Source organism: Necator americanus, chromosome X (assembly GCF_031761385.1).
Source record: "Necator americanus strain Aroian chromosome X, whole genome shotgun sequence".
In the NCBI taxonomy this organism is placed as follows: Eukaryota; Metazoa; Nematoda; class Chromadorea; order Rhabditida; family Ancylostomatidae; genus Necator; species Necator americanus.
In genome coordinates, this window is record NC_087376.1 from 25,959,722 (window position 1) to 25,974,281 (window position 14,560).

The 14,560-nt window shown below is 36.2% G+C and overlaps 1 protein-coding gene across 2 annotated transcripts; it reads left to right on the forward strand.

Annotated features, from left to right (window-relative positions):
* Positions 1–1,889: 1,889 nt before the first annotated feature.
* On the forward strand, positions 1,890–14,560 carry RB195_025529 (uncharacterized protein; the record flags this gene model as incomplete). 2 transcript variants are annotated; one of them, XM_064213719.1, is made up of 7 exons in its annotated part: positions 1,890–2,027; positions 6,200–6,300; positions 8,236–8,348; positions 11,098–11,270; positions 11,337–11,429; positions 14,161–14,328; positions 14,402–14,560. In XM_064213719.1, 7 exons carry the CDS (start codon positions 1,890–1,892, stop codon positions 14,558–14,560), a joined length of 945 nt encoding a protein of 314 aa, XP_064069600.1. The 2 variants fall into 2 exon arrangements, with proteins under 2 accessions (XP_064069600.1, XP_064069601.1); XM_064213720.1 differs by lacking the exon at positions 1,890–2,027 and adding an exon at positions 4,889–4,924.

Genomic DNA, 14,560 nt, shown 5'->3' on the forward strand with positions numbered 1-14,560 from the left:
ACTAAATAGCGTTATCCAACCTTCTGATTATGGATACTAATGATACACAGGTAAGCGGTACATTCATTTCAAGTAAAACGTCTTAAAATGGAAACCACTTCTCTTTTTTTTTTTTGCTCTCACCATTTCCTATTTTTTTATTATATTCGTGATCTATACCGCTTCTATCTGACAACTAATCTTTACTTTACATCTACATGGATCTACAATCTACATCTACATTATTACTCTAATATGTCCCCTGGTAAATAAAGTTAACAACGCCGTATATTTGCTTTTATCAAATTTCAGTCTACGGTCATATGATTCCTTTCCGTTTAATGTCTTTCTCTTTTTTTTCCATCGATTACAGTATAACAATTGAATGCTGCTGTCATATGTTCACAGAAGGTTCATAGAAGCGTTAAATACTGTTTAAAATTGTATGATTTCTCTGTAATATTTTTCTTCGTATTTCAATGATATGGTAGCTTTTTTTTTTCATAGAATCGTTTCCCAGCGATCTTTTTTTTTTGGAACAAGGAAGTATACATCCACGAAATGATGTGATTTGAAGCGGGCACGTCAGGTGCTGAAATGTCCATAGCACACAGAGGTAGTAGTGTCGCTAGTTGGGAACTCGATCCGCATTGTTCTCAGCCGCTAACGTGTTACATCCTTTTGGCCTACTCGCCTTGAGCAACTTTTGAGAACATTCTCAGAAATTCATGGAAATGATGAGTAGTAAGTTTATTTATTCATAGCTGAGTAGGTGTGATGCGGACACGATGTCCGTGCTAAGTTCCCCCCTCTCTCCTCATTGTCTTGAATGTTCCGCGATTCTAATCCTGATGTTTGATTCACATCTTGCGTCCATTTTGTGTGAGGAGACTTTCAACGCTCATTCATGGAAGAAGCGCATACGTACGGCTTTTTCCTCTATCCACAAAGTTCTATTGAATGACATGCGCGGAAAAATAAAAAGTAATTCAACACAACTATGATTAGTTTTTGGTCGTGGTTTCGTCTAGTTCATTGATCAGTGAGTAAATCAACGGGGGTTGGTTTTTTTTATCGTTTCGGGATTGTTGTAAACGCGAAATTGAATTCCCCGACTAAAACAGCCAAAGATTCGAATCCTAGCTATAATCAGTGCAGAGTTGGTGCGAATTAGACTACATTCACTCACTCACTTCTTTTGTCGCACAGCTCTTACGATTCTTTAATGAACAGAATGTTATTTAATTGAATGATATTTGAAACGATGCACTCATGATGAGCGCATCTCGTATTTCAATGTAACTTTCTACTCGTGTACAACTAGAGTCGTGGATAGGTGCACCACACTATAAACTTTTTACTAATCTTCCATTTTTTAGGAAAAAAAAACTTCTACTTTTTTATTTTCTGAGCTAAACACAGCATGTTGCTGAGATGTACATCCATTAATTGATGTTTCATGGCCTGGATGTGTTGCGGTTTTTTTTCTGAGAAACGACCGTAGTAACTCCATTCTTTTGAATTTGAATGAAATGGAAGGTGAAAGAATTTCCTTCTGGAACAATCATTCTTTGTAACTTCCTTTGATTGTATCAATTTTTTGACTTTATTTAATACGAGTGTTCTTAACTCATAAAATTCATGTTGTTGAGAAAAAAAAACGAAAAATCGTGCAATATACTAAACACTTTTTCACGTTCCGAACACCTTTTATAAGTATTGTAATAGATCTGTACATCGTAGCTCATGTATCGTTACATATGCATCGCTCAAAAATCCATAAACGTTCAATATTTGTGTAATCTACACATTAATTGTAAGCGATTCTCCAGAAATTACGTGGAAATATTTTAATAGCATACATACTTTTTCAAATATCATATCAACCAAAACGATCATCGTTTCAGGATATGGTTTTCGGTAGAATACTATCAATACGTGATAGTGTGATGAACAATTCAGGTGGTTTTACGCCGGAAACACCTTTACGTATTTCTCCAATTATCGTTCCTACACTGGAACTTATACTTGGTACAATAACTTATTTGGTGAGTATTGTATTTTATTTGAAAAAATTACTATCGCTTTAATCTACTCACCAGTAAAATTTCATTCATCATAAAAAATATTCATCATTATCTATATTACACTTTACAACTACTAACTACTAACTAACTTTATGTTATATTATTTAGTGTAATTTAGTAGTGTATATAGTATTTTTTAGTATAATATAGTATAACCCAATAGTACATTGTTATAATTACGCTTACTTTTATTACTATGTTACAAGATTTTTGTCATAGAAAATCCACAAAATCCCCATATAGTCCGTCGCAAGGCAAACAACTACGATCACAAGATATGAATTATGTGCCATTCTATCGGATTTACTTTAACTACTTTAACATTATCGAATTTCACGAAAAGATAATTAATCTCCACTTCCTACTGCTTCTTCTTCTACTAAATGCCCCTTGTGACAAAGAGAAAAGTCGGAAAGTGCGTTCTAACAACGAAAGGAGAGCCTGTGTTCTAATTTTGCCGGATTCACTAATGTGACGTAACAAAACTCTCTTAATGGGATGTTCCCAGAATCTTCGAGAATCATTACCTCGCTTTCTTTTCTTTAAACGTATAGAATAAGTAGAAAAGAAGTTAGAATAAATTACCGACTAATTGGAACTCTCAAACATCGTTTTTGAAAATAAGTGTTGTATAAAAATGATTTCAATTTATTAAATTATTAGATTAATTAAAGGTGATATTTGTTGATCAAATTAGCAAACGTTATCCAGCTTTTTCTTTCTTGATTTTGAAATATCTCTTCTTTATTACTTAATGTTCTAACGACATTTCATTAAATTGTTCACTGCGCAAAAAAAAAGAAACAAATTTACAAATTACAAATACGAAGCTAAAATGACTACTGGATCCATGCTTGAATTTGGAATATCTCATTATGAATGTATCACTGAAGAAGTATGAACACTCTAATTTGCTGTTTGTTTACTGATTTGCTTTCTCATATGACATTCACAGCAAAACGATCTACAACGATGCTGTATTCCCAAAAAACAACTTTTTCCCCCGGAATTCTGAAATGTCTCGCAAAAAAATGGAGATCAATTGCTGAAGAAAGCGGTTTTTTCAATGAAATGAGCTGTTTTTTCACTTCCAAAAAAGAACGATTCTTTTCGAGGTTTAATTTTTTTTCAAAAATAGGATGGACATTAATTATCCTATAAAATGTTAACTGCTTGATTTGACTGCCTCTTTCTATTTCACGTTGAAAATGAAACCTTGGCACAAAATATTGCTGGAAAGAGAATTGGCCACCTTGAAATTTGATATTTAAGAAAGTTTTAGTTTCGTTGTGAAAATAAACATATTGCATGTCAAATAATCATTCCAAGGAAAATGCAAAACCTTTCTTCGGAACGGAAATTCTTCGCAAACATATGAAACCGGAACCTTAGTTTACTTTTCCTCTGGTAATTCGATGCGGTCTTCAACGAGAAAACTACAAGAAATTTTCTAGATTCTACAGTTTTAAATTATCTTTGTAGCATTTTTCCTCCTATTTTAATAGTTGAAAAAAGCTGCTTATTCCTCTATTCACTGATCCAGAAATTAACTAAACTTTAATCAACATAGGAAAGTAAAGGAGTCGTCTTGTAGAAAAAAAAGGGCTTTTTCAAATAAAACGATGAATAACGCTAGATTCTTTTTTGTGCGCGAGTTTAAACATGAAATAAAAACGCAATTATTTAAGCGTCAAGCTAAGGAAAATTAGCGCATTCTTGGTGACAAACAAATAAATAATTGCCAACTGTCTCTTACTTACATTTCATTTGTACTGAAAACATTGGCGAACTAGACATTTTTGTAATAATTTAACCAAAATATTTTCAGGTTATCATAGCAATGACTGTGATTGGCAATACAATGGTCGTTGTTGCAGTTTTTAGCTACAGACCATTGAAGAAAGTTCAAAATTATTTTCTTGTTTCACTGGCAGCATCAGATTTGGCCGTCGCAATATTTGTGATGCCATTGCATGTCGTCAAATTTCTTGCTGGTAAAGTTTTTTTTTTGTTTTTTGTTTCATATTTTCCATGGTGCTAGGAAGAGAACGCAACGTTCACCAAAATAGCCCGTGAACAACTCATCTTTTCTCGATATAAGAAAACATTCTACTACCACTTTTTTCCACTTAACCAATAGTGGGAATTTATTTCGGAAGCAGCAATCAAGGTGATTTCTTGCGGGGGAAATATACTTTTGGAATTTTGTGAAGTTCTCGTAATTAGGGTCTCTTTATTTTCTATTCTTCCGACATGTGAAGAGTCGTACGACGATCTGGCAAAGTTCCGTAATCATCAACGATTGCAGCAATTAGCTTGCATAGAGAAACACATAGCTTAGCATTGATCCTCATTGGAGAAGACCCACCACATCAAAACAAATCCTTCGCTTAAGAAAAAAGGATTAGGACTTGATGTGGCGAGAAGAGGAAAGGAAAAATCTCCACTTTTTTGCTTTGCCTTCTGAAATATGATACCCAAAGCACCCCAATTTTTCCATCAAGCGTCACTGAAACAAGGGCTCTATTTCCCCATTTCCATGTGATATGTCCCGTATTCAACTAATTTGTCGGCATCAGTCGGGGTTTAATTCATTTTTTGATGATGTCCTCTGATTTATTTAATAATCTCATCAATATGATCTTTTACTATTGACGAGCATACTATGTATAAGCACTCCACGTCATTGTGGGGTGGGAATTCGGCTAAGCTGCGGTGAGAACACGATGAATTAGCCTTGACATGTTAAATAAGGACACTGATGTGGGGGTGTTAAAATAGTAAAAAAAAACAATCTGCGTAGGTTGAAAGGAGTTCTAGAAATGGCCTTTCCCGATAAGGTTGAACCGTTTCAGACGGTCGATGGTTGCTGGGCATTCCTATTTGTCAACTTTTTACAACTGCCGACATTCTTCTGTGTACTTCATCAATATTGAACCTCTGTGCCATTGCTATTGATCGGCAAGTCAAATTTGCTTTCTAAGAATCACTGGAATTGTATTCAGGATGTATCAATTTTTTTACAGGTACTGTGCTATTCATGACCCTATAAATTACGCTCAGAAACGAACGCCGCGGTTCGTATGCTGTGTAATAATTATTGTAAGGTTTTGTTTTTATAGCGGATTTAAGTCGGATTGATTTGAAAGGAATGTTTGGTTATGGTGGACGTAGTTCAAACATCAATGAAAAGCGTACTCTTTTAGAACAGATTGTTCATCTTTTTGGTCGATACGAATCAAAACCAAAGCTGACGAAAGACTTTCCATAAAGAAGTGGAGGAAGTTCCCTCGGCGATGTGCGGCGAGAACTATTATTATGCGAAAAAAGCAGATCTTGAGTTTGAAAGCTCAGAATTTTTCGTCACATCAATACTCAGCGTCAACCCATGAGATCGCGGTGCTTCGCTTCAAATCTTAGGCTAATTATCACAGCAGGGACAATTTTCCGATGCCGAGAAAGAAGAACTAGGCTAATCATGTGCATCGCAGCTTTCCATGCCTAACAGCCTTATGATCTCTTCGGATCAGAACTGACTTTCTTTTCGGATAACGAGACACAATATTTTTCTGGTAACAAACACTTTTTCTGAGGAAAAAAAAGGCTTCGAGGCGCCTTATTCTTCGAAAGTGAGTGGAGTGGATTGAAGGGGCTTTCTCCGAATTTCTATTAACAGAGAAACAAAAGATTGATGTGCTTGAAATACACCTCTCGTTGCCACTTCATCTTTTTCGGAAAACAATCGTCAGGATACGATGTGTAGGAAAACAAAGAATGAAATTAGCGAGACTCTCCGCCTTCAAAATTACGTCATAGATCCGAGGATCTGTTTCTATGTACTTGTCATAAGCACACCTATTTTCGCCTCAAATACACAAGGGAAGCAGCGTAGTACGTTTTAACATTACTTTCTACAAATCCAAGAACTCTCACAAACAATACGACAAAGCATGTGATATTCATGTGTTGCATTGGTCTTTGTTCTAACGCGGTCACAAATTTCGAAAAGAAGTAGTAGATCCAAGACGTTGGTCATTTTGGGACTAAAGATTTTACAATTTTCTTTGGATCCATCTCCATTTTTCAACACTTCGAACAATCCTGAAGGGAACATCTTAATGTAGCCACTTTAGGTATGGGTGCTGTCCGTCATAATATCCGTCCCTCCACTAATTGGCTGGAATGACTGGTCTTCACAGAAGCTACGCGATCACTGCGAACTCTCTTCAGAAAGGTGAACTAAGCGGAAGCGCGGCTTCTGACAAAAAAGGAGGAAATGCAACAACTGTTGCAGCTTTAAATCTCAGACAAACATGCAGATGCATGTCAACAAATCTATTTGTTTGGAGCTTCAGTACACGTCACAAATTTGCGCGTGTTTCTAATCGAAATCCTCTTTCTTTTGGTGCGAAACTGAGATGAAAAATGGCATAAACGGTTAAAAGTGCACGTGCACCGCACGTACAGCGCGTGTATGTGTATTTTGTTTTATTTTACCATCAACAAAGAAACGTCAGACTTTTTCTGTCCTTCTTTATATTTCGGCTGTATTTTCGATGAAAATTGATTTCTTTCTGACAGTCCTCTGAACTATTGAAGTGCATACAAATAAGTGAGTATTTAAAGTCCACATCCTTCAGGTCACGACATATCCACGTGATACATGTATATATTCTACAGACATGTAAATGAAGAGCAAGTGATGTAAACTAGTCCAACCCAAAATCTTAATAGTTAATCTCATTGCAGCAAGTCCTTTTGCGACTTTTAAAATAATTTTTAAGAATTTTTGAGTGATTCTTGTGCTGTCGTAATTTGGTCGGTCACAATTCATGTAAACAAAACTTTATAAGTTTTTAATTAATACTGTCTTCATGTGGATAAAACGATAGATTCGGATTTTCTTTCAAAACTGACCATTTCATGTAAGATTAACTGAATTCCAAGCAACTCACAGGTGATCAACCTAAATTCAGAATTCATGACTTTTTAACTAAGGTTTGTGTTCCGTCCTATTTAATGAATTTGTGCTCCAAGTCAAATGGTGTCCATTCAAATATTTCCATTCAATTTTGCGACACTTTTACAAATAATTTAAAAAAAAAAAACTTATAAAATATGTATAATAACTTCAGCACCCTTTGAATGAGTAAGCATAGCTGTTTATTCATAATCGCTAAAGTTTATGCTATTGCAGCGTGGAATTAGTCCAATCAAAAGCCCTCTCCCTAGCGGCAACGTCAGCTGTACTTTCACCTATGAAGTCCAGTCTTTTAGATGGGGAAAAATTGAGAAATATGATTTAGTGACCAGTAGCATTTAAAAAATGCTTTTTTGATCCACTTGACAAAAATTTGGACTCCCACATCAATTGGTTTTTAGTCGAAGACATCTATTTTCTCATTGAAGCCTTGCTTGTCTCAAGAAGTAGAAAGCAAATTCAGTGTAAAATTATTTAAAATATAAGCAAAATTGCTTAGAAAAAGAAATTATGCGATAAATAATGGAAGCGGAATACAGTTTGAAACACTGAAAGCCCACAAAATTCCTTTCTTACAGAAAGCAAATACTGAAGAGAGGACTCTTCTAGATGAAAAGCAGGCCATCGGTTTCGATCATAGGGTGTTTTGTGTTGTTAATTAAGGTACCTTTTCAAACCATCTCACAGCCTTGGATCTTTCCTTTTCTTTCATTTTCAATTCAGATCACTAATTGTTTTTTCTTTCGCGGATTTCTCGAGTACGTAATATACGGAAGTAATGCCGGTGCATTTTTTTCATCAAATAGGATAGAATCCCTGAATTTCCGAGAATTATATCGATTATTTATATCGATTAATTAATTGATTAATGAAATGTGATCATTTAATTGCCTATTCGCAGACTATATACGAACGTTTTTCAAATGAATGTTTTTCGCTTCCAAGGTTAAATTTAGTATTTCTACATTTAGTACATGCAGCTTAATAAGAGATCCTTGAGGCATTTTAGCGCCACTTATTTCGTGGCAAAAAAGAATGCATCTATGCTCAACAATTTTTCATGTATATGTAATGTATATGCATAAATTCAGTGGAATGGAGTTATCTTATCAAGAAACTATAAAATAAGAGATGTAAACAAGTTTAAATCTACTGTTCCTAATTATTTGTCTCTGATTAAATTTTTAGGGCATTCGTCGTATTCTCTGCATCTGGGTCTTTTTTTCTGCCTCTTCTCGTCATGGTTGTTGTATACGTGAAAATTTTCCTAAGCGCTCGACAACGAATACGTACAAATAGAGGTAAAGTTTTTTTTTTCCTTAGATTTACAAAGAAAACAATAGATGTACAGAAGAGAACCATATTTGTAAAATAATGAGTATAACTGGAAACGTGACTACTACAAAAGGGAACATCAATACCAATCAATCAATATTGCACATTTTATAGCGTATAATATTGCATATAGTACAACTGAAGTTAACATGAATGTCAGCTAAATGAAAGAAAATTATTAAAGGCATCATCCCACGAATCTGAGGTGGTACAGATTTCAGGTGGAGTATTCTTATACGGGATGGCAGAGCATGGAGAGGGGAGTGATTTCGTTTATTTCCTCCTAGTTGCTGTAAAAAATGGTCCGGAAGATGCGGCGTGTGCACAAGGCTGGCGCGCTCCAATCGAACTCGTTGTGGATGATAGCGCGCCGGATCCCTCGAAACCGTATCGTGCGGGGCCGTCTTTTACTACAATTAGGAAGAAATGGACGGAATCACCCTTCTCTCCATAATCTACGATCACGTATACGAATACTCCACCTGAATCCGTACCACCTCAGATTTGTGAGGTGATGCCTTTAAGTTGAGTTATAAATAACTTCTGTCTTGGTACATGGTACTTACTGTTTATTCTTGACGCATACAATGGGTTACCCAAACCAGGGATTGTTGTTATCGCTTATAGAACATCGGTTAGTCTTCAGACAGCAGACTAGTGTTGTGAACATTACGTTAATTTTTTTCTGCACCTTGAAAATACAGCATCAAAAAATACACTTGCGCAACGTGATTGTTTGGAAATCTAAACGAGGTAATAGTGCTGCGGTCACTACCCAAAAAATATGCAATGTGAATGGTAAAGGAATGATAATCGATCGTGCAGCTAGAAATCTGTCATATTCCTTATTATATTCATTAATAAATATGCGTTCAGCACGTAGTTATCAAGGATGGAAGCTAAAACATGAAACATTCCTAAAAAACCAGGGATGGAGCGACTCTGAAACAATCAATTTACCTAATGACACAACTTTTTACATTCTGGAGCAGTGTCCTTGAGGGATGAACCAAATAGGGGAGGGTCGCCTTTTAGACTTCGATGACGATATTGTGGGGTCAATATTGGGACAAAATCCACGTCAAATAGCGAGAAAGTTGGCAGAGAAACTCGATACATCACAACCACAATAAATGTATGAAAAACAAAACGGAAGTTATTCACGACTCAATCTAATAATTGCGGTGGACGCTGACGAAAGGGTTCCGCGCACCTCCTTTGTTCTACTTGAATTGTAGCCTATTCTGGATTCCTGGCTGACCTTCTTATTCGTCCAACTATTAGTATGTGTGCGTGTGTAGTAGTAAACAATTGCACCTCATGACGTCAAGATGGTAGCCACTTAAGGAGCGTACGCTCGACTGAGGACGGTACCGCCAAAATCGTGGTCAGGAAGGGGAGCTAAAAGCAGTGTCTGGAGAATCTTTCAATGTTGGCTCCTTCCCACTAATAAATATGCGTTCAGCACGTAGTTATCAAGGATGGAAGCTAAAACATGAAATGTTCCTAAAAAAACCAGAGATGGAGCGACTATGAAACAATCAATTTACCTAATGACACAACTTTTTACATCCGCAGGAGGGAACGAACTAGTGCAAAGTGGACTTCATTATTAGCACAGCCAAAAAATGCTATCGTGAAAATCCAGTGTTAATCAGTTCTACTTCATCTAGTCAATCTTATGGATGTAAAGTTCCCTCTTTGGACAAACTGGTACCTCTGGTGTTCCTGAAACTTCCGATACCCAGATTTTTTTAGAGTTTAGTGTTTTCCACTGATTTTCCTGAGAACTACGTCTCCAATTGTAAAAACTCGTGGGAAGAGGGAAACATCTCTCTTTCTCTTCTCTCTTCAAAGTGAACTTAGATGTAGAAATTTACAAAAAACAAGAAAATCTTTTCTTTGAAAGGTGTAATTATGTTTGACCTTCAAAAATGTTGAACGATTACAAAGATAATTTTCGTAGACGAATTTATGGGTAGTTTTACGAACAGAAGAATATAAAAGGAAATGTTCTCCACATTAGGAAATTCTTAAGGAATGGGTCGAAGTAGAGCTATCTTCTAGAAGTTCATAAAACCTGGAAACAAAATTCCACTTCACAAACAAAAGTCAAGAAAAAATACTTTTCTGCTAGATAAACTTTTAAAAAGATAGAAATCGGTTTAAAAAAGATAAACTTGTAGACTAACTACATACTTGTCGACAGAAAAGGCGTTAAATAAGACCAAATTGAAAGTCCAACTAGGCATAGGATAATACCTAATGGTATGTCTTGTTCAAGCAAAGCGGCGCCTTCCTTTCAAAAAAAAAAGAAAAAAAAGGGAACGTAAATAGAGAAAGTGAACAAGCAAAGTGAGAGATCTCTGTAATTTTGGAGAGAAATTTATAGATTGGGACATTATAACTTTTCCAAATATGCAAATTGCTCCAGCAATAATGTAAGATCTATTTATTTAATAGTTTTTTTTTTAACATAGAAGACAGACAGCAAAAAAAAGAAAAGAAGTATTGTGGTCCGATTCCATACAGGACCCCGGCGCTCACTATTTTTTAAACAATAAAAGCTGTCGTAGCCCTTCTTGTGGTAAGCAGATGAGGATGTCCTCCTCCTATAGAAGATGAAAAACTACTCACAAAATCTGGATCCCAAATCTAGTGCTCTTCTGGAACTATTATACAATCCACACCACCTTAAACGAGCGTTTCCTGCAGGTCGCAGTGCTTTAATGCGTATTCAACACACGTCTCCAGAAGAACTTGAGGATAGACGACATTATAAGAGATTTTCTATGGAAAGTTCAAAAACAATAAGTCGAGTGGGGGAGAAAACTCCTTTAGTACATATTGCGGATGGAACGGCTGTCACTGGAATTCTACCAAATACGGTATGAGTTCTTCTTCCCACAATTTAGTTAAAATAACATTTTTTCATTTTAATCAATTATTTTAAGGTTATCGATAGTAAGAGACGTAGCACTGTTGAAACAACTAAGGCAATGAAGTACCATAATAATGGTTGTGCACGTAAAGAAAAAGAGGAAGAGGTAAGTGACTCAGTATAACTTTTTCCTGTTATTGAACGGTCCAACTACAAAAATGCAAAAATGCCTAATAACGTCGCTTTTTCCAACAAAATTAGAAAAAAAAATGTATTCTCAGTCAATGATTTTATCCATCAATGTCATCCATCCATTGCATCCATTATCATCGAGAATTTGACGAGATCTAGACTTGAAATGTACAAAAAAAAACGTTCTAAGCGTTAAAATGTGACAAAAATTTCTCTAAAACTTTTTAATCATTAAATTATTACAAGGTGTTTTGGGAAATTTCACCTTTATCCGGTGAAATTCCATCGAAGGTCACCTGAAATTGTTGTAGATCAAACTATGAAAATTTATGGATGATTTTTTTATTGCAAAACTTTCGAGAATGTTTTTTACTTGAGCTATTTCTTATATTCGTTTTTTTTTTATCGTCTAAAGAACTTTCGTAGATATTAAGTGCACGGCTTTTCTCGGAGCAATGTTTCCCTTCATTCGCTTGCAGCGTGTGCGTATATTAGGCTCCTGGTAAAGGTGAAATGCCTTTGGGAAGTGACCGCGACCTTGTAGCGACTAATGCCTTTCCTCAGGCATTGAGACGCATGGATCGAATACCTCCTTCACCTCACATCTGAGTGCTAGGGAAATCAATCGACTTAAAACCATGAGAAACAAAAAACTAAAGAAAGGAGTAGTTAAGAGTAATTGGTAGTAAATGAAGAGTAATATAATCAGTAATTAGTAGTAAATAAAGAGTAACATGCATGGTTCCTCAATTTTCTCCAGGAAGCTCGAATTCAGGCACGATAAGGACAAAGAGTATACAGAGACTCTAAATAACTTTCTTTTTTCATGGACAATGTGTCCGAATAACACAAGCGGTAACAGTTTAGAAGATAGGTTTGAAATTAACCTTCATGCTAGGCACTCGGTTTACTCAAAGCAGCTACATGAAATTTTTCCGCGCCGTATTTTGGTATTTTTTGGTAGTTGTGTGAGAAGTAGGCCGCACAACTTCTACTCTCTTTGATGTGTTGAGTAAAAAAGATAAGAAGTTAGAAAAGGGTGATTTATTTTTAAGCATTTTGACTTATCCTTTTCCACCTGATTTTGCTCTCTTACGAACGCGTAGGAGATATGGTCTGCGAGATTTCACTCCTCATCTCTATCCAGTAAAGAAAAAAAGAACTCCAAAAAACTTCCGATTTTTTGAAAAAAAAAACAATAGAACATGGTTTCTGAAGAAAAGGAAATGAAAGCCGAAATTTATTATTAGCATTTTCAAAGGTTATACCAGTCATTGTCGTAAAAAAAACGGCGTCTTCCTTCTTCTTCCGACGATTTCAGTTACAACGCACCACTCTTGAGCACGCGTCGCATCCAAGTGCGAGCGATCGAAGATCAGTAATGTCTTCTCATCAGCCCACTGAAGTGAAACCAACGAACAGTCTGCTGAGGGGACCGGAACGTGCACATAGAGGATCACTTTAACGTACCTCGTGAGAACTAAAGCGGCTCCCACCCGTTTTTTTTCGACGATTAGGGTAGAAATGAGCGGAACCACTCCGGATGCCGCAGTCTACCACCCTAACTCTAGCTTTTCCCGTGGATTCCCTCACCTTGTCAAATTTGTGATATGTTGCCTTTAAAGGCATCACCCCACGAATTTGAGGTGGTGCAGATTTCAGCTGGAGTATTCGTATACAGGATGGGAGACTACGGAGAGGGGGGTAATCCCGTCCATTTCTTCCTAATTGCCGTGAAAAACGGCCCGGAAGATACGGCTTCATTCGCTTTGGCGCACCATTTTGTACAAGAGGTTCGATTGGAGCGCGCCAGTCTTGTGCGGCACCGCATCTTCCGGGCCGTTTTTTACGGCAATTAGCAAGAAATGGACGGAATCACCTCCCTCTCCGTAGTCTCCCATCCCGTATACGAATACTCCACCTGAAATCTGCACCACCTCAGAATCGTGGGGTGATGCCTTTAAACAAATGATTCTAAGTGAGGTAACACGTAGTAAATCCAGTATTCGTTAGAAAAAATTGTCTTAAAAAAGTAAATCAGATATTTTTGTCAATTTGTCAAACAATATCTCATTTAACAGGGATGTAGTGTGGATTTATAGAAATAATGAAATAACTTTGTACAATCATCTATCGTTTAAAATCGTAATGATCTTGGAGATAATCATTAGGAGAACAAAGCATTCGGATACTTGGAGCTACTTGGATTTTGTTTGAAGCGATAGTCACAAAGGTGTTCCCTTCTCAAATAAAATTAAACAAAGATGCCAGTCCAGAAAAGCATTATTTTCATGATCCCACTGGATTCGTTATACTCGTTCGTTAACTCGCCTACTTAACGTGTCTTTCAAATTTAATTCTATACATTGTACCAACTACTTCCTAAAGAATGATTTTTTTTTCGCAATTCCAAAACCTTTGGATAAAAATGTTTATTTATATACAAGATTTGTTAGCAAATGTTGTTTGTGCTACACTTTCTTAAGAGAATATCCTCACGTATGCGACATAACGTATGTAGCTTGTTTGTTACACGATATTCGTGTCAACACCAAACAATATCGAAAGCTAGCTACCATATTTTCAAAACAATAGGAAATGTACGAAGGAAACCTTCCTATACTATAAAATGCATGTGGATGTGTTGACGAAATAAAGAGAATAGAGGAACTATGGGAAAGAAGAAATTGTTTTTCTCATTTCAGAATCCAACAGCAATGCTTCGAAAGCGAGAGAAAATCAGTGTTGCAAAGGAAAAAAGGGCAGCAAAAACTATTGCTGTTATAATTTTCGTATTCTCATTTTGTTGGCTACCGTTCTTCTGCGCATACGTGATATTGCCATTCTGTGAAACATGTACTCTACATCCAAAAGTAAGTGTTCAATTAGAATTTTTTTCTGGAAAAGAAAGTTCCTGCTTCACTCACCAATGCTCCACGTTTTCAGGTAAATCAGGCATTCACTTGGCTCGGATATATTAATTCATCATTAAATCCATTTCTATACGGTATACTTAATCTGGAATTTCGAAGAGCATTTAAAAAAATACTCTGCCCTAAAGCTGTAATTGAACAGAGAAGACGACGATTAAGCGCACAACCTTAA